The 21367-nt window shown below is 40.7% G+C and overlaps 1 protein-coding gene across 5 annotated transcripts in view; it reads left to right on the forward strand.

Moving 5' to 3' along the window:
* The window catches only part of nrxn3a (neurexin 3a), a 199517-nt gene that overhangs the window by 141027 nt on the left and 37123 nt on the right, over positions 1 to 21367 (forward strand). For all 5 annotated transcript variants that reach the window (XR_001336901.2, XR_001336903.2, XM_005938683.3 and 2 more), the window contains 6 exons: positions 550 to 669; positions 952 to 1072; positions 1158 to 1418; positions 1679 to 1869; positions 3821 to 3994; positions 9857 to 9976. Coding sequence is in view for 3 of the 5 variants with exons in the window: in XM_005938683.3 (XP_005938745.1) it covers positions 550 to 669; positions 952 to 1072; positions 1158 to 1418; positions 1679 to 1869; positions 3821 to 3994; positions 9857 to 9976 (987 nt within the window). In the remaining 2 variants the exon portion in view is untranslated. The remainder of the gene's footprint in view (positions 1 to 549; positions 670 to 951; positions 1073 to 1157; positions 1419 to 1678; positions 1870 to 3820; positions 3995 to 9856; positions 9977 to 21367) is intronic.

A 21367-nucleotide genomic window follows, 5' to 3' on the forward strand; every position in this document is an offset into this window, starting at 1 on the left:
ACGATAAAAAACGATAAAAACCCTGAAAAGCATGAATTTCACACCTGAGCCTCGACTCTGGCAGCCCGGTACCAAACGACTCCGGTCCGTGGCCCGGGGCTTGGGCACCACTGATATAAAGCCCTAATGTTTGCTAAACACAAACATATAACACTGGTCATGTTAATAGCATTTTGTTATTGGAGCAGGAGATTAAGAAATGAAGATAAAAAAGCAGTGCAGAACATGGAAGGAATGACAGGAAGATTTCTTTAACTCTATGATGAGTAAAAGCAATTATTTCTACTGCTTAGCAGTCAGGTAAATGATATGAGCACAGATGTCAAACATCTGTGCTCATATCATTTACCCTGTGTAAATAAATGAATGACTATATCAAACCTTTGTTTCCCATCGGATCTAATTTCAATCCAATTTTTCCCTCATTTTTAAACTACTAACCAGGTTGTGGAAGACCTGTAAATGTTCCTATTGTCACTGGTGGGAAGCAAATGTTTGGTTTTAGGCTCTCAGGATGTCCTTAACTTTGTGACTGACCATTGTTCTCAGGCAAGGGACCGGAGACCCTGTATGCTGGGCAAAAGCTCAATGATAATGAATGGCATACAGTGCGTGTGGTGCGTCGTGGCAAAACCTACAAGCTAACGGTTGACGATGATGTAGCAGAAGGTACTTGCCTCCATCAACTGGAAATATTCTTAGTATGTCTTTGTCAGTGTTATTCCACCATGCTACAGCATCTCGCCATAAACACTAAAGTCAGTGTGTAATTCTGCTCCAAAAAAGCAAGTACACATGTACCCATTAGTGTCAGTTTGCATTCATCTAATACTGTGTAATGTAATTTTCTCCTTAAATCAGCCCTTTTGTGTTAGTGTCAGACGGTGTTCTCTTTTCTTTTCGTTTTTTGTCTTTCTTTCAACCCTTCCCCTCCACCCTCCCCGTCTCCAGGCCAAATGGTGGGTGACCACACTCGTCTGGAGTTCCATAACATCGAAACAGGCATAATGACAGAGCGCCGATTTGTTTCTAGCATCCCATCCAGCTTTATTGGTCACCTCCAGAGCCTAAGGTATTTCTACTTCTAAGATGAATATTCTGTAGATTTCTAAAAATGTTTCCTTATTTTTGCCTACATGTTCTTTTCTTTTTCTCAGATTTAACGGCATGCTATACATTGACTTATGCAAGAATGGTGACATTGATTACTGTGAGCTCAATGCCCGCTTTGGGATTCGCTCCATTATCGCTGACCCTGTCACCTTCAAATCCAAGAGCAGCTATCTCAGCCTGGCCACGTTACAGGCCTACACGTCCATGCACCTCTTCTTTCAGTTCAAGACCACTTCACCAGATGGCTTCATACTCTTCAACTCTGGAGACGGCAATGATTTCATTGCTGTGGAACTAGTTAAAGGGTAAACTTTCCTTTAGAGGATACCTGTTAAACTTTTCTTAATGGCTGGTTGATTTTATTGTGTTCCAATAAGAATAACGAACAAACACATTTTGTCAAAAGTCTGATATCCTGATCATGGCCGAACCTTCATTATAGGATAAAATTCATCTTTCTGTTATATTTTTACTAATTTGCAAATAGCAGATGTTTATAGCAGATTGCTATTTCACACTTGTTTTTGTTGTTAAACCCATATAACTAGTGATTTTTCTCTTGTAGGTACATACACTATGTTTTTGACCTTGGAAATGGGCCCAACCTCATCAAGGGAAAAAGTGAAAGGGCACTAAATGACAATCAGTGGCACAATGTGGCTATTACCCGAGACAACAGCAACACCCACACGCTGAAAGTAGATGCTACAGCCACTAGTCAGAGTATCAATGGTGCCAAGAATCTGGACCTTAAAGGTACACTCAAGATATGACTCAGTTTTTCATTTAGATATAGTGGTTGTTTGCTGCACTGATAAGAAACGAGTGTTTAAGTTACGCTCTGTGGTATAGTGGTTAAGACATTTTACCTGACATGCAAAAGCTTCCTGGTTTCATTTTGGCAGGAGACACACAAACCATACCTCAAGCCCTTTGAGGGTTTTAAAAGATGCCTATAAATAAATATATTGTTATTATCATTATTATGAATAAACTTTATTACGATCTACTCAAGCTGCTTCAATTTCAGGACTATAGATGCACAATCCTCTTAGCTGTGTGTGCAGCGCGCCTTCAAGCCCAGTTTTTGACACTTTGTGGAGCATGCTGTAACCTTGGGGATATAAATCCAATAATTTCACAATTCAGAACGATGACGATGATCACTGTTGACTTAGTGAAATTTGAAGTTAAAGTTTAGGACTGCCAAATATTAATGACTAATTGTGTGGAGGATGGGCTCATGGCGTACATCCTTTGATGCCAACTGGTCAGCTTACTACTTACTTCTAACTCAACTTTAAATCTTTTCATGGATGCTAGGCGTGACGTTGTCAGCAGGAAGTGTGGGTCAATATACTGACACTGAAATACTTCAGGACTATTCCCCAGTCGTGCCTTGATGCTTGTTTGCATTTGTGAAATGAAGGTGTTGGTTTTTGAAGAGAACAACTACCACGGCTGGGTATCGATTTTGATTTCTATAACTGACTCGACGTCCCGATTCGATTCGATTCAGTTTTGACTCAGACAGTCAGAAATATTAGAATTCTGATCATTTATCAGTACATATCCATATTTTTATATCTATGTATAAAAACAAAGCTGAGACTTCATCAGAGGTGTGAGCATCACAGCAGAGGCCTTTGTGTCAAAGTAACTGAGGATAAAACAGAAAAACAAGCAGATTTTTCTGGCCTATAACCTTAAAAATATTCTGCAGTAGAACAAAAACTAAAGAAAACTATGATACAACATGTGAACATTACCTCAGGCTATTTTTGAGGGGAAAAAAAAACAGCGGCCGGCAGCACTGTACACACTAGCAGACTGGTGCGTAATAAGCAAGCGAATGATGGAGACAACAGAGTCGTTTGATGGTAAACTGGTCTGTGAGTACACTGAAAGAAAGTTGAAGTGCAATTTTATCGTGGTGGAAGCAAAACAGCAAAAGTACGAGGAAATGCATGAAGCGTAGTTTTGATCATTTTGTTTTGCTGATGGTTCAGCGAGTTTTGGTCAGAGAGTGACGAAACCTGCAGCTTCAGAATCTGTGAGATGTCGGTGTACGTGGCGGCGGGTGAACGATCCACGCTTTGTGTTTTACATCTTTGTGTGGAATCCGTTTACCTGCTCTCATTTACTGTTTAGCTGTTTGGTGGTTGTTGAAATAGTTTTGTGAGCTTTAACCTGAGATTCTGACAAAATACTTTTATATATTGTTATATTATTATATTGAAATATTGATTCAGGATTTAGTGAATCGATCTCACTTTATTTAAACTAAAATCGATTTGGATAGAGGAAATTTGTTTTTTAAAACCACCCCCAATAACTGCATCAGACTTAACAAGACAGTGCAGACGGATCTTTCTGGTGTTCCCAGTAATGCAACAGTAAAATAGTTTGTGGGCTCAAGCAACAAGAATGTGAATAATTAGCATACATTTGCAAATCAGCCAGCGTTGTATTCAGACAACAACAACAACAATAAAAATCCACGTACGTGTACAGCTGTCAAGAGGAAAAGCCTGTGTGATATGTGCGCTCTCTTTAGTTCGGTTTCGTAATTAATTAAAAGTTCTGTTTTGTTTGTCCTGATGCCGTTTAGATCTGAAAAGATTTCAACACAAATCTTTCTATAAATATCCATAATATTTTTAAAGATAATGTTCTCCTGCACTTTTACATTTTTTCTGTGCCCCAGGTGATCTGTTCATTGCTGGACTGGGTCCAGGCATGTATGGCAACCTGCCTAAACTGGTGGCTTCCAGAGACGGCTTCCAGGGCTGTTTGGCGTCAGTGGACCTCAATGGTCGTCTTCCGGATCTCCTCAACGATGCATTGTTTCGCAGCGGGCAGATTGAACGTGGATGTGAAGGTACACCGTCCCTCAAATCTCAGCCTGATTTAGACTACTACAACACAAACTTCAACTCCAACTCCAGCAGCCCTTTCTTCCTGCTCAATGCAAACAGTAGCTCTGCATCCATGAGACCGTATGGAAGGCGCTTCGTCTTATTAACTGTATTTGTTGCCTCACTTATTCACTGTTAGAATTCTGATCAAATCAGCTCCTTGTACTAAACCAAGTTATCGGCCACATCGGTTGCCTCCTTACAGAGCCTTCATCATCACTATTTATGCAGCCTTTGCTAATGCAAAGATTACCTCTCTTATTTTTTTTAATCTATGATGCTTTTGTAAAGTTCTTTTTCTGAATGATATGAATATTAAGTTTTATAACTGATTCAAAACAAAAACAGATTCTGATGGGTGCTGGCTCAGGTATGTCAGTAAAAGGACAAAAGACAGAGAGAGTCACTACATTTACATTTCCTTCAACATACTCACATTATTCTTCACTTACACTAACTCTGAGAGTTGGCTACAATGCTTCTGACTACATATGCTGAACACCGTCCTGTGTCACGATGCCAATGATGTGTCAGTCCTGAGTGGATCATTGTTTACATCCATTTCAACCTTTAAAGCCCACCGAGTAATGGATTCAGATGAGACAATGCTACACAGTAAATAAAGTTCTCTCTGGTCTCAGAGCACTGTCATAAATGGTGACAAAATGACAACTATTTCTTTGTGTACATCATTGTTGAGGTCATTAACTATCATCATTTCTATTACTTTTTTAAAGTAATGCATTTCATTTTTTGTACTCTCTATAGATAATTCATTACAGTAACCATAACTATCATTACTTTTGTGTTTGCACTGGTTATTGTTACATCTGCAAAAATCTTTATCCTCACTGGGGCCACCAAACAAGATAGGACAACAGAAAGTAATGTATCCCATTACTGCACTGAAATGACTATGTTACAAGGAAATGTTATATTTGGAATAGCATTAGGCGAAACATTGGACATGGACCCAAGTAGATTTTTTTATATGACAGTCGACATGCCTTTGAAACTTAAGCAACAAGAAAACATATTTTAAGTCTGCAGTGTGTATGTTCTGCCATGAACATGTAAATAGACCATATGAAGAAAAGTACAGGGGCGACTACACATTACAAGTACAGGAGGTACTTGGTCATGGAAACCTATGCCATGAAGCGCCTTTGTTTTTGTGCCGATGTTGATGGGCAAGGCTGAAACTGTTAGTCAGTCAGCAGAGACTCTTACACACTTACGTCGCAGCAATGCATGGCACCTTTACATGATCTGCCACTCTGTGGCTGACTTGTTAGGATTCCTAAATGATTCCACTTTGGAATAATACCATCACAACACCACAGTTTATTATGGAATATCCAGGAGGGAAGAAATTTCACAAACTGACTTCAAATGCTCGTATCCGATTGCATTTCCATGCTTGAACTCGGTGAGCTGTCAGAATGACCCAATCTTTCACGGCCGTTTGTAAATACAGATCTGATGGTTGGTGCTTGATTAAATACACCTGTGGCAACTGGACTGAAAATATCTTGGCTGTGGTTACGTAGTAACAATGTCCTGATTTTGGTTAAAACATTCTCATTAAGTTATTTTTTCATGACTCTCACACTTTACCAAGAGATCAAGCTGTTATATATCTATTATAAAAAATCAAAGCTCAACATTTATGTGACTCTTTTGAATAATATTTGGCACTTTCGATGGGAATGACTGTTTTTATTACATTTATTTTGTTAGACTACTGCTGTTTGAGGTAGCCGGGGTTTACAAATGGTCAGCTGCAGAAGTACAAAGCAAATAACAATGTAACTACTTCAAAAAATAGTTTATATCTTTATTTGTAGGATGTGCAGTTTTACATCTTGCCATTATTTCTGCATCAGGCTATATTTGGTATTCAGTTCACACAGACCTTTGTTCACAAAGACAAACTTGCCAAAGGTTTTAACATGTTCTGTGTAGCTACACCAAAATGCGCCGTTGAAACATTTTGCACAAGAAAACAAATGTCATTGTGGACAAAATGTTTCCATCTTCCTGTAAAAGTTGTGCATTTTTATTATTCACTTATTTATTTGTTGCTGTTTTATGGGCCATCTTCCACAATCTGTTTGCATGGACATCATTTTCTATACAGCAGTTTTTCTTATGCCTGCCATATCATTGAGTTGGAAATGTATGTATTGTACTTTTTGTTTTTCATGGAACATTTATTTAAAGAGCCCCATGTTAAACCAATAAATGTGCTAGCTGACATTTCATTTTAGTAGAAAAGAAACGGTATATGTCCTTGGTATAACAATCTGAATCAGAATGAAAACAATGTTATTTCATTGTACTGTATGCAGCGCAAGAAAGTATCGGTTGATTAATTTATTTTTCCAAATAAAATTTCATCAATCGCAGTTTGTTGGTCTTGTCCATGGCATTTTTGTGTGTTTGTATGATTTTTGTATGGTTTTCTTTTTCTTTTGCAATACACACCACGATCAGCTCAACAGTCTTTTAAACTGTTTGAAATTTCATTGTTTGTAATTTCATTACAAGCTTTCATCACATTAAAAGTTTTTCTTGTTTGTTTGTTTGTAAGTTTGTTGCCTATATCGAAGCCCATCTATAATTAGGGAGTTCAGACTGCAGCAATACATTTTGCCGTCACTAGAGGGCGATGCGGCACTGCTAACAAACAGCAAATAAGCATCAAAACTGAGCTTTAGGATTTTCTTATAAGCTAACGTTTAAAACAATCCCCCCTCGACGGTTAACATGACTTTGTCCCGAATACCTCCTCTAACTGAGCATCTTTAACGAGGTAAGTCTCCGGACCATCACATGATTTGAGGTCGAATAACAATAAGTTTTTGTTCAGTATCATTGCAAACCAACCATTCAAGTTATAAAAAATAAACAATAATTTCCCAAACAAATGAATGTGTGTGAGTAGCTAAAGTATACAAACAACAACACACAAAGCAGTTTAACAAAACGTCTCGTTGCTCTTTATTTGTCATTATCATCCTAACATTCACAGAGTTATCGATGACACATTGTTATAGTGGCACAGTCGCGTTCTGACAGCACAAAGGTCTGGCTGGGCCTCTCCACCTGCTCCACCTTCCTCTCAGTCCAAAGACATGCATGCCTGTTTAATTAATGATTCTAAATCGGCTGTCAGTGTGAATGTGAGCATGAATGATTGTTTGTCTCTCCACGTTAGTCCAGTAGACTAATGGCCTGTCCACACGCTTCTACCATGACAGCTGGAATGGGCTTCAGCTCTCCTGTAAACATGAACGAGCTCAGCCGTTAAAACTGATGCATAGAGAACAGCCAAACAGAAAGTCTGAACAGAAATAACTGAAATGTACTATGCTTCATTTCAAATATAAAATAGTGTAGTTTATTTAAAGAATAACTACATTTTGCCACATTCCAATGAGAAAAAGATTTTTAGGGATAACTGTAGCAGTTGAATGATCTTTTACCAATTCAGTCCAATCAAAATTCAGTATTGAGTTTTATTCAATTTTATTTATATAATGCCAAATACAACAACAGTCACCACATGGACTTTAACAGCCATAAGACATTACATTATGATGACTGACAGGTAACGTGAATAACACTGATGATCACGTTATTCTGGCACCTATTATTGAGTGAGAGATATATAGATAATATTTTAAGGAGCAAGTGCAAGGACCAGATTGTGATGGTTAGATGATATGGTCAGAGCATCTCCTAAACTGCAGCTCTTGTAGTTTGTTCTCACTCTGCAGTGGTATCTATCAAAAGTTTTTCCAAGGAAGGAACAGCAGTGACAGACAGGTTGTTCATGGGCAGCCAAGACTTCAGTGATGCGCATTCAATTTCCATTCAATTTTAGTTATACAGCACCAAATCACAACAACAGTCGCCTCAAGGCGCTTTACATTGTAAGGTAGACCCTACAGTAATACATACAGAGAAAACCCCAACAATCAGATGACCCCCTATCAGCAGCACTTTGGCGACAGTGGGAAGGAAAAACTCCCTTTTAACAGGAAGAAACCTCCGGCAGAACCAGGCTCAGGGAGGGGCGGGGCCATCTGCTGAGACCAGTTGGGGTGAGAGAAGGAAGACAGGATAAAGACATGCTGTGGAAGAGAGACAGAGGTTAATAACAGATATGATTCAATGCAGAGAGGTCTGTTAACACATAGTGAGTGAGAAAGGTGACTGGAAAGGAAAAACTCAATGCATCATGGGAATCCCCGGCAGCCTACGTCTATTGCAGCATAACTAAGGGAGGATTCAGGGTCACCTGGTCCAGCCCTAACTATATGCTTTAGCAAAAAGGAAAGTTTGAAGCCTAATCTTGAAAGTAGAGATAGTGTCTGTCTCCTGAATCCAAACTGGAAGCTGGTTCCACAGAAGAGGGGCCTGAAAACTGAAGGCTCTGCCTCCCATTCTACTTTTAAATACTCTAGGAACAACAAGTAGGCCTGCAGAGCGAGAGCGAAGTGCTCTAATAGGGTGATATGGTACTACAAGGTCATTAAGATAAGATGGGGCCTGATTATTTAAGACCTTGTATGTGAGGAGCAGCATTTAGATCTGGGGCCAATGAATGGAAGCCAATACAGGAAAAATTACAGTAGTCCAGCCAAGAAGTAATAAATGCATGAACTAGTTTTTCAGCGTAACTCTGAGACAGGATATTTCTAATGTGCATGAAAAATGAAGGGTGGCCTATGTTTTCCAGTCCAACCGATCAACTACTGTAGCTCAAATTGCTGAAAAATGACACTGATTATTATAGAAAGGTGTCAGAATACACAGTCCATTGCAGTTTGCTGTGTTTGGGGCTGCATAGTTGCAGACCCATGCCCATGCTGACCCCTGTCCACTAACAATGTTCACACGAGCATCAGAACTGTACCCCTAACTAATGGAAGAAGGTAGCCTGGTGTGATTAATCATGTTTCCTTTTACATTGCATGGATGGCCGGGTGCGTGTGTTGCTTACCTGGGGAACACCTGACAGCAGAAGAAGACAAGCCAGCAGTGGCAGTGTGATACTCTGGGCAATGTTTGGGGAGACCTTGGGTCCTGCTAAGCATTGTTGCAGACCATGCACTGGGACCTAGACAATATTAGGCAGGTGATCATAATGGTATGCCTGATCACTGTATATTTTAAGATAAAGACCCAGCAATAATAGAGTGAAACCTAATGCCAAGTATGTATCTGTTTAAAAACCACATTTCTAAGATTTGTAGGGATTTTTAGGAAGGCTTATGAACTAGATAAGTATGGAGAGAGAACAGGGAGAGACCAGAGAGACATGGGGACACAAATCACTTCCACAGGAGACACCGGTGATGAGACAAAGACAAGAATGGGACAGACTGGGCACGAAAGAGAATCAAGAACTTAAAATATAAATGAAAAAACTATGGACTGGTAAACTCAAAACTAACTGATACATAGCTTTAATGTAAGTATTTCTTAAATTACCCAGGACCAAAACACTGAGTAGCTCCGTAATTACCCTGAGTGTGTGAAGACTTCCCATTTACATGTACAAAATGTAAACTATTCAATAGATTTGCTTCAAATCTCTGTACTAAAGTATTGTGGTCAGTGGTAATGAATGCTGCATTGAGGCAGCACAAGCACAGAGGTGAGTCCTCTTCAGTACCACTGTTTCTGTACCCTGATCATAAACCGTTCCTCTCATTCTTTAGTATAGGAGAATCATATACATATTTTGAGCTGCAACACTGAACTGAAGCCAGTTTTGCCAGTTTTGTGTTTGCTTCTTTTGTCTTGATCCCCAGGACCCAGCACTACCTGCCAAGAGGATTCCTGTGCCAACATGGGCATTTGCATTCAACAGTGGGAGAACTACACCTGCGACTGCTCCATGACTTCATACACCGGCACACAATGCAATGACCGTGAGTAATATCTAATGTCACATTCATACAATATCACTTTTTTGTGACCAGTGAGTGACAAATGTGCAAGAAAAAAATTCAAATGGAGAACATTCAATGTGTTGACTGCATATTAATACACATGTTGCAAGTCAGCTTTATATTCTTAGAAATATGTAGCCTATACACTAAATATTAATTTAGCTGAACCTTAGTGGTGGTGAGTGGCACTGATGTATGCTTAGTATTAAGTCTTCCTAGCTATGCATTCCAATTACAAAGAAAAATCATGCACAAAATGAAGGATTTAACATTGTGTGGACATGTTTCTTTGTTTACCGGCTTGCGTGTGTGCTTGATGTGCAGCAAGATATTAAGCAAAATTATTTGGGAAGACATTTCCACAACAAGCTCTGTGAAATTGCTGAACAGTATCTGTGTGGATGTGAGACACAAAGAACAATTTCCAAGCTGCTGAGAAAAGCTGAGTAGAGCAAACTCCTAGTCTTGTAGTCGTGTTCACAAGTGGTGAATAGATGAAAGAGTCGGTTGCAACAAAAACTCATTCAGTCTCTGAAGAGGATGTTCTTTCCCAATACATTCATCCGTGGTGCTAAACCAAAATAATGGAACTCCAGTGCTGCTAGGGTACAGAACAAAACTGTCAAACACACTAGTGTATCTGACCGTGCCAGCAAACACGCTAACATATCAGTATGAAACCAAATAGTCTGCTGGTAATTCTCTTATTAATCTTAAAACAGATTAGTGTGTTTACAATTGAAGTGTTCTCTCAAGTTTTATCATAAACATTTTGTATTTTTGTATGTCTCATATAAGCTTGTTCACAAAAATGCATTTTACAAGAAAAACATCACTCAGGCCAGCAGGAGTCACTGTATGGAGCACTGAAATCCAAAGCATCTCTCCATGAGAGATCAAATTAGATGAACTGAGTTGCATTGAGTTAAAAAACGATAAAATTCAGAGTGGCAAAAGAACCATAGTTAGCTTCATGATAGTGTTTGGCTGTCACATACACTTTTTTGTCTTCTCAAAGAGGTTGTTTAGGTGCTCTCTTTATTTGTCCAGTATAACCTTGAGCACCGGGGCATTTGAGCTTGTCGACTGTGATGTTGTGCTGCAGTTTCTGAACTGTTTAACAGGAGACTTCTTACCACTGTGTGGAAAAGTAAAAAAACTTATAGTAATAGTAGTAAATATACAATTTTGTTATGTGCATGCATTTGTCACATCTGTAGTTTTGCTTCAGATGATTCAGCCATTAGAATCTGCCATTGTCTTTTAACTATATCCTTAAGTTGCTGATCATTATGGTTAAATTCAGTGATGAAGGTTATTCTTTTTGTTTTTTGAATTGAGTTTCAGTTTTCAGTACTTCAGATCTTGATTATATTAAAGTGTAGTTGTAAGTTTTGTCAGTTGTGTAAGAGTGCCACTTTCCTTTTTAAACCTTGAATATCCTTAACCTGGTTTTAAATTCCTCTTCCAGAAGTTTGAGCAATTTCTCCTAAGGTGGAAGAACTTCCCCGTAGGTTTCTTTTCATTCAGACATCTTGGATGCTTGCTTGTCAGGAAAAGTATTGCATAGTTTTTTTATAGGTTTGTGCTAAGTTGAAGTAGTGCTGAGTCATTCCTACTATTCTGTGCCTTTTCAAGGTGGTAACATTGTATAAAATCCCATGATTTTATCATTTCATCTGAAACAGGGCTCGTTAAACTATTCAAAAATGTACTGGTTAAGGGAGGGCAATGGGTATAACATAACTTTGTTTTATAATTTTTTTACTACAACATTCTGATGTCAGCTTTTGCTTTTATTACAATATGTTCTCATAATCAGCTTTTAAAGATCATTCGAGCTCTTCTCTGAGCCCTTGGTATTTCTCCAGCTTCTCGTGTTCCTTCTTCCTGATATTGCTGTCATTCGGAACCGCTACATCGATCACTACGGCCGTCTTCTTCTGTTTGTCTACCACCACTATGTCCGGTTGGTTAGCCACCACCATTTTGTCCGTCTGTATCTGGAAGTCCCACAGGATCTTAGCTCGGTCATTCTCCACCACCCTTGGGGGCGTCTCCCATTTTGACTCGGTCAGTTGGGGCCATCTTCCCAATGTATTCTTGGATGTTCCTTGTCTCATCCTGGACTGTGGTGCTGACACTCACCAGTCCCCGGCCCCCTTCCTTCCGCTTAGCGTACAGCCTCAGGGTGCTGGACTTGGGGTGAAACCCTCCATGCATGGTAAGGAGCTTTCTTGTCTTTATGTCAGTGGCTTCTATCTCCTCCTTTGGCCAGCCTATTACCCCAGCAGGGTACCTGATCACGGGCAGGGCGTACGTGTTGATGGCCCGGATCTTGTTCTTACCATTCAGCTGACTCCTCAGGACTTGCCTGACCCTCTGCAGGTACTTGGTGGTTGCAGCTTTTCTAGCGGCCTCTTCATGGTTCCCATTCGCCTGCGGGATCCCCAGGTACTTGTAACTGTCCTCTATGTCTGCAATGTTGCCTTCTGGTAGTTCAATCCCCTCAGTTCTGACTACCTTCCCTCTCTTTGTTACCATCCGACTACACTTCTCCAGTCCAAACAACATTTTGATGTCATTGCTGTATAGCCTGGTGGTGTGGATCAGTGAATCGATGTCTTGTTCACTCTTGGCATACAGCTTGAGGTGGCTGACAACTGCTCCATTCCTCAGTCGGTTTCCGTAGCCAGTCTTGTCAATGATCTCACTGAGAGGATTCAGGCCAGTGCAGAACAGCAGTGGCGACCAATGTTCCCTCTAATGTTTCATGTGTCTGAGCGAACACACTAAATCCCTGAGCGTCCCGTGGACCACTGTGAGCGACAGCAGACGTGTGCACTGTGGTCACGCCAGCATCCAAGTTACATGTTTATTAAAATAATCAAATTACAGCATTTACATTTATGTTAGACTACTTTTAATTAACTGCTTTAGCCCACTTACAATGAAAATTAAAAACAATCTTGTTCATGACCTGTGCAGTATGTTAACACCATTGGAAGGAAAAATAACGCCGTCACTCCTAAAACTTCCCCCGTTTCTTAACAACTAAATGCCATGTTGCCATATCATGTTTTGATTGGTCGACATGGTACATTTTTCCACCAATAGGAAAGGCTGAGGGAGGGGGGCTGTTTTTGCTCACAGGCTTTCGAGCGTTTTTCTTATAAAATGCCGTTTTTACCATTTCTTCCCGCAGTAAATATAAACAACATTGTACACGTTGTCATTAACGTGGCTTCACTCCACATCAGCACCGGTGTCGGCACATATTTACTTTCATTTCAATTCAGGTTAGAATTTTTTTGTGTGCGCAACACAGATTTTCTCTGCGCAGAGACCGTGCCATCAGGGCGCAATTGCGCACGTGCGCAGCTTAGACGGAACATTGGTGGGGACAGAGCATCTCTTTGGTAGATCCCGCACTTGATGGTCACTTGTGCTATTGGCTTGAAGTTGGCCTCTAGTGTTGTCTAGTCACCCCCACCCGAGATTGGGTACCTAACCCCAAGTGCAATAGAAGAAGGATCATTGAATGCGGGAGGAACTGACCTGAAAGACAGAATCATGGCAAAGCTTGAAACCTGGATCCTCCGCAGCCTCCTTATCTTCCAGTTACCATGACTACATGAAGTACCCTCAGAAGATCTACTAGATGATGTGAATGCAGCACTTTGGACGCCGCCACCATTACCGAGATTAACAAGCTGATCTACACCACGGCAGCAGTGATCAGATCAAGGTCAGGGATCAGAGCTGCAGAAAGGTGCAACACAGAAGGTGCCTAAGAACTACAGCAAACTGTCCATACCTGAGGCCTTGAGAACTGCCAAGCAAAGACTCACAGCCTTGGCCAGCTGCTTGAAGAGGTACACCAGAGCGATAAAAGGCAGGAGAATAAACTAGCTGTTCTCCACAGAACCGGCAAAAATGTACTCTCAGTGGCAGGGGAACAATGTGAGAACGGCACCGCCAAGGCTGGAGATGGTGCAATACTGGAAGACCATAACAGCAATTCTCAGTGGGGAAGGTAAAAGTGGTCCCAGTGGTAATCGGAGCACTACGTGCAAAGACTCCCAAGCTAGGCGAGTGGCTCCAGCAGATCCCAGGAACAACATCAGAGATCTCTGTCCAGAACAGCGCAGAACTAGGAACAGCTAAGATACTGTGCAGGACCCTCAAGCTCTATATGAACCAGACCATTTAAGCATAGAATCCCAGACCTCCCCTGCTATCTCCTCCAGCTTATCCGAGGCTTAGGGTCAGGGTTAACGACCCAGAGACCCTCTACTCACCCATCAGGTACTTTTTTTGCAATTTATGTAATTACTATGCACTTAATGCATACATATTATTAAAATCTGGGCTATAATGGTTGTATTGATGTATATCACCTTGAAATGCTCCCAAAAACGGCACTACAGCATGAAAAAATATAATATACAGTGGGGCAAAAAAGTATTTAGTCAGCCACCGATTGTGCAAGTTCCCCCACCTAAAATGATGACAGAGGTCAGTAATTTGCACCAGAGGTACACTTCAACTGTGAGAGACAGAATGTGAAAAAAAAATCCATGAATCCACATGGTAGGATTTGTAAAGAATTTATTCGTAAATCAGGGTGGAAAATAAGTATTTGGTCAATAACAAAAATACAACTCAATACTTTGTAACATAACCTTTGTTGGCAATAACAGAGGTCAAACGTTTACTATAGGTCTTTACCAGGTTTGCACACACAGTAGCTGGTATTTTGGCCCATTCCTCCATGCAGATCTTCTCGAGAGCAGTGATGTTTTGGGGCTGTCGCCGAGCAACACGGACTTTCAACTCCCGCCACAGATTTTCTATGGGGTTGAGGTCTGGAGACTGGCTAGGCCACTCCAGGACTTTCAAATGCTTCTTACGGAGCCACTCCTTTGTTGCCCGGGCGGTGTGTTTTGGATCATTGTCATGTTGGAAGACCCAGCCTCGTTTCATCTTCAAAGTTCTCACTGATGGAAGGAGGTTTTGGCTCAAAATCTCACGATACATGGCCCCATTCATTCTGTCCTTAACACGGATCAGTCGTCCTGTCCCCTTGGCAGAAAAACAGCCCCATAGCATGATGTTTCCACCCCCATGCTTCACAGTAGGTATGGTGTTCTTGGGATGCAACTCAGTATTCTTCTTCCTCCAAACACGACGAGTTGAGTTTATACCAAAAAGTTCTACTTTGGTTTCATCTGACCACATGACATTCTCCCAATCCTCTGCTGTATCATCCATGTGCTCTCTGGCAAACTTCAGACGGGCCTGGACATGCACTGGCTTCAGCAGGAACACGTCTGGCACTGCGGGATTTGATTCCCTGCCGTTGTAGTGTGTTACTGATGGTGACCTTTGTTACTTTGGTCCCAGCTCTCTGCAGGTCATTCACCAGGTCCCCCCGTGTGGTTCTGGGATCTTTGCTCACCGTTCTCATGATCATTTTGACCCCACGGGATGAGATCTTGCGTGGAGCCCCAGATCGAGGGAGATTATCAGTGGTCTTGTATGTCTTCCATTTTCTGATGATTGCTCCCACAGTTGATTTTTCACACCAAGCTGCTTGCCTATTGTAGATTCACTCTTCCCAGTCTGGTGCAGGTCTACAATACTTTTCCTGGTGTCCTTCGAAAGCTCTTTGGTCTTGGCCATGGCGGAGTTTGGAGTCTGACTGTTTGAGGCTGTGGACAGGTGTCTTTTATACAGATGATGAGTTCAAACAGGTGCCATTCATACAGGTAACGAGTGGGGGACAGAAAAGCTTCTTACAGAAGACGTTACAGGTCTGTGAGAGCCAGAGATTTTCCTTGTTTGAGGTGACCAAATACTTATTTTCCACCCTGATTTACGAATAAATTCTTTACAAATCCTACCATGTGGATTCATGGATTTTTTTTCACATTCTGTCTCTCACAGTTGAAGTGTACCTCTGGTGCAAATTACTGACCTCTGTCATCATTTATGTGGGAGAACTTGCACAATCGGTGGCTGACTAAATACTTTTTTGCCCCACTGTAAGCTCTGGCGGACTTGGTTCTATGGTAGGTCTTAAAGGGCTAAATGGCTAAATTAGCTCCTCAACATGTCCTGAAGTTCTCCAGAGGCCTGGTAACGAACTAATCATGTGATTCAGGTGTGTTTACCCAAGGTGAGATCTAAAACCTGCAGGGACACTGGCCCTCGTGGACTGGGATTGCCCACCCCTGGGTTAGGGGATGAAGACAGGATAATTCTACCAACATACCAACTAACTATACCAATAAATATCTCGTTAGCAGGGCCACTGCCTACTTACAGTATTATCGTATTTTATTTAGGTTCATTATTGCCACACGAAGAATAATATAAAACATTAATGTAAGGACTTGTCGAGTTGCTATCTTTCTGTTTGCTGAGTGCCTAGGGTGGTCGAGACTGACAGAGCTAAGACCCTGTGGGACTTTCAGATACAGACGGACAAATTCGTGACGGCTACCCAACCAGACTTAGTAGTGAATGTGGCACTACAGTAGAATAATTTATTACTTTGCATAGAGAAATGGAGCAGAATAAAGTCAAAATTTCAAGAATAAACTTGAAATACTATTTTGAGGAAAATTCAAGACTAAAGTTGAAATAATATTTTAAGAATAAAGTTGAACGGTGGAGATTAAAGCTGTTGTGTCACATTAAACAATAGTGTAGATAAGTTGTTGAAGACATGGTGCCTCTGCTCAGAAGTAAAAACCACGCAAACTTGGAAGAGTTGTGCAAAATGAAATAGTTATCAATGGATTCAAGGATATTGATGGTTACACGCTTAAAGAGGGTATATGCTGCATCACAAGACACAATAAGGCAGCTGATCAAGTTGTTTCACTAACTCATCAACACCAAGCATTCTGTAAAGTTGGTAGGAGGCAGTTGGTTGACTTAAAACCAAAACTGTAATCTTGACATTTATTCTCAAAATTGTTTTGTTTCTTTTTACTTTTTTTCTCAGAATAGTATAGTTTAATCTTGAAATTTCAACTTTATTCTCAACATGATCAAAACTTTTTTTTCTTGATGTGACCCTATATTCTATCATAACTTTCAGATTAGCATCTACGGTATGAAAATATCTGAATGTAAAATGTTTAATCAGCTGTTTTGCCAAGTCTCTGCATTCATTTTTCATATTTTAATCCTGCCGTAGATATCGACAGCTAACCATGTAACACAGTTCAAGCCTTTAATTCAACTGTTTTTTTTAAAATTTTATTTTAATATCATTTTTGAAAAATCATGTGTGTGGCTTGAACCGTTGTTTGATTCATAGATGTGTGGTTCTCTGCTGGTGCAAACATATGCTTTATTGAATGCTGGACAATGCAGGACATTAAACCGTATTCAATGCATTTAAAATGAGCTCAGTCTTAAACATATGCAGCAGTTTCATGTGTAGTGAGGTACATTCATTGTGTTTTGGTTTTGAGACATTCCTCCACCATTTGTCATTTTGGGCTAATAGTAAATAATTTTTGGTGACACCCTGGTTTGTAATATATAGTATATAGAAGTACAATGCCTCTGTAACTTTTTTAACCTATGTTACTTTTTATGGTAGGTTGTAAGTATTTCTGACATTATTTGCAGAATTAATCAATACAATGTAACTTCCATTTCATAATCATTCTTTTCCTTATGGAACTTTTTTTTGTGTAGGGGAGCAGGGCGTCAGGAGATGTGTTGAGGATGAAAGTAAATAAGTCAATTAACTGTATTACAAGTACAACTGGAAAATCAAATACTAATGGGAAATCTTAGAATAGGGCCCTTTCAGGCGGGCTGTAACCTCGGCTAATTATCATCGATGTTTTGTAGTCTTTGCTTTTTAGTTATTTAGTATTAAGTCAGCAAATATAATCAGGTAGATATAAACAAAAGTTAAAGAATGATGGCATGAATGATACTGATACTGAGTATCCACTCAGTATGCCATCAAACTGAAAATAGTGTTACTTCAAGTTTCAATGTGTACACAGTTGCTCTGCAATCCATCCATGCTTTTTTTGCCCCCCTCTGCTCTTTCTGGTCTTTAGCTTCCCGTATATGCACATGGAAGGGCGGGGAGGTCCCAAGACATAGTGCTATTGAACCAAATATGAATTATTGCAGATGGAATATATATATATATATTTTCTTAACTAACATGACTCAGAAATCCAGCTTTTGGAGAAATTCTGTCCACCCAAAGCTGTAATTTGGCAGGACAAAGATTTGGAATATATTGGTCAATGAAGGAGAAACATAGCCTGTATATCTTTGGGGCAGATCCACTGGGGAAGGTTTCACAGGTGATCACTCTGCATGTATTTGCCAGCTGGTCACAACTGAGCAATCTGGCAGCAAATCAGAGAGGTTGAGAGAGACACTATTTTTCCCTTCAGTGATCTTTATATCTATCTTGCTATTGTGCTAGATCATTCCCATTGATCCCCCTAATAATCAGGTCCATGTGCATGCCATAAAGTTGCCCAGTAGCCCCAGCCTACATCCTGGAACAGCTCTTCATCCATTCCTGCTGTTTCTGATAGGATGGGTTTCAGAGTGTCAGTAGTTTGAAAAACTGCAGATAATAAGAGTTAATGTCATTATATTGGTGTCAGCTTTTTGCTTCCTCCCTTGCTGGTGCTGATAGGTGAGGCTGGCCTAGTTTGTTTCAGTATAATGCAGTAGGGGGAAAGCTGTGTTATTAGACCCTTGGTAAGCGGAGGATGTGTTTGTTGACCTTCGTCTTACTGGTCTTGTATGAGTGTTGTTTGTGTCATCTATGTCCTTCACTGCTCTCCCTTGCATGTGTTCTGTGCAAGAAGAGTGAGACAGAAATAAAGAATGTGGAGACGTGTGTGGTGGTGGAGCTGGCGTGGAAAAAAACAACCGTGCATCACAGTGGACAGGTCGTTTGAACAGTGCAATGCTGTGTCTGAGTGTTCCTGAAATTAGGGAGGCTAATAATTTCTCAGGACCATGCTTTATGTTAATGGGACAGGGTATGCTGTATAGTCCTGCTGAGGCATGATCTTTGTGGCTCTTCATTTTTCTTTAATGGAACTTTCCTGTTTGTATCAACAGCCACCTCTGATATTTTAACCACGCTGAATTAGAAGTACAGGACGTCCTTGGATTTTTTTTTTGATCACAGACATAATCATGGACATCCCTATCACGCAGACTTCCCCAAAAACAAACACTATAATTTCATGACATTGTTCCATTATCAGGTGTAATTAGCAACATGGACTTCTGGTTCTTAGTTCATAATCTTTGTCACTCATTTTAGGTGTAATGGAATAAAAAAATGAAAAATGCAAGCAACATCTACAAATTATGCCAGGTGACAGTAATAGTGAAGAGACGAAGCACGTTTTATAAGGCGCACTATCGATTTTTGAGAAAATTAAAGGATTTTAAGTGCGCCTTATAGTGCGGAAAATACAGTATACCAAAGAAAAGACTATATCGCGATATATAACATTACCGCACATGCTTTATACAGCGATATGGATTTTAGGCCATTTCGCCCAGCCCTACCTCCAAGCTATACAAAATGCAGCAGCCAAGCAAGTTTATATTACTCCTATTTTATATTCTTTACATTGGCTCCCAATAGATTTTAGAATTAATTTTAAAATTCTTGTTTTAACATACAAAGTTTTAACATACTAAAACTTTATTTATCCCATTTATCTTTTTATTTATCTTAAACTTTTATTTACATTTAACCTTTTGTATTGTTTATATTGTCTGTTTATTTTAGCCTTCGTGTACGGCACTTTGTGACTGCCTGTCTATGAAAAGCGCTTAATAAATAAATGTTACTTACTTAACAACTTGTGACCGAAAAGTGAAATGCTGAACATAACATTGTTGGACTCTGATGCTTACTGAATAAACTCTTATATTTTGTGAGAATATGATCTACCAGCCACATAGCAGACAGGTCTGGCCCAGATCTGGTGTCAAGCCGGCACTGCTGGCTGACTTCTGGCATGGTAAGTGGTATGTCATCCAGATATGGGCCAGGCCTGGCATAGATGGCACTGTCTATGTGATGGCATGCCACATCTGGCCTGATTGTGGTTTGGTTTATGTGGCCCAGGCCCATAGAAAACAGGTCTGGCCCTGGTCTGGCATCAAGCTGGCACTTCTGACTGACCGGTGTCATTGCAGGGTGTATGCCAATGATGGCACTATTTGTGTTCCTATTGTATTCCTATTAGTTAGAAGACCCAAATGCCATGTTGCAATACTATACTGCTATGGTAGCCAACGTTTCAAATGCAGGTTTGACAGGGTTGTGAGTATATGCTTTATCCAAAATCTAGTGAAGTTTCCCACCCAGTTTTGCACTATTACGTTGCGGCACATGTTGTTACTACATGGCTTGATTAAGGTACACATTAGGCTGACATCTGGGGCCAGAACTTAAACTGTTCTGGGCCAGCAGTGTGTCTACAACTGGCCCGTGGCTGCGCACAACTTACACATGGCCCACATACCGCAAAGAATGATGGCGCTTTGGTGGCCCAGATCAGGTTTGCCAGAGGTGGCCCACACATGGGCCAGCACATGGCCAGTTGCAGACACACTGGTGGTCCTATGCTGGCCCATGTGTGATCCTCTCTGGAAAACCAGATCTGGGCCACCAAATGCCATCATTCTTTGCGGTATGTGGGCCATATGTAAGCACATTGTGTGGGCCAGATCTGGGCCATACCAATTTTGCTATGTAGACACATAGAATGCTGGGCAAAAATGCCACTGATACAGTCAGGGATACACACCAAGGGCAGAGACACGCCTGGTGGTGGTCAGGTGCTTAGCTGGCTTAAGGTAAGTGAGGTTCTTATGATCGGTGACTATGGTGAATGGATGTTCAGCCCCGTCTTCGAGATGACACCTCTCCTCTTAGGCTAGTTTTATAGCTATCAGTCCTCTGTCTCCTACATCATAATTATTTTCCGCAGCAGACAGACGGCGTGAAAAGAGTGCACAGGGTTGTAGCTCAGCACGGGGTCCAGAGTATTGTGAAAGCACCGCTCCAACCCCAACATCAGGCACATCAGCCTCCACAATAAACGGTTTAGTGGTATCAGGATAAACCAAAACAGGAGCTGAGGTGAACATATTGAAAGCTGACTCAGGTTCAGGTGTCCAGTGAGAGTGTCTCTTGGTGGAGATGAGTGTGGTGAGTGGAACAGCTACCTGGCTGTAGTTTCATATGAAATGGTGATTAAAATTGGTGAAGCCAAGGAAGCGTTGGAGCTGTTTGCAGGATGAGGGGATTGGCCATTCCTTGACAGCTAGAACCTT

This window comes from Haplochromis burtoni, unplaced genomic scaffold, assembly GCF_018398535.1.
Source record: "Haplochromis burtoni strain Fernald_Lab_line unplaced genomic scaffold, NCSU_Asbu1 Contig_251, whole genome shotgun sequence".
In the NCBI taxonomy this organism is placed as follows: Eukaryota; Metazoa; Chordata; class Actinopteri; order Cichliformes; family Cichlidae; genus Haplochromis; species Haplochromis burtoni.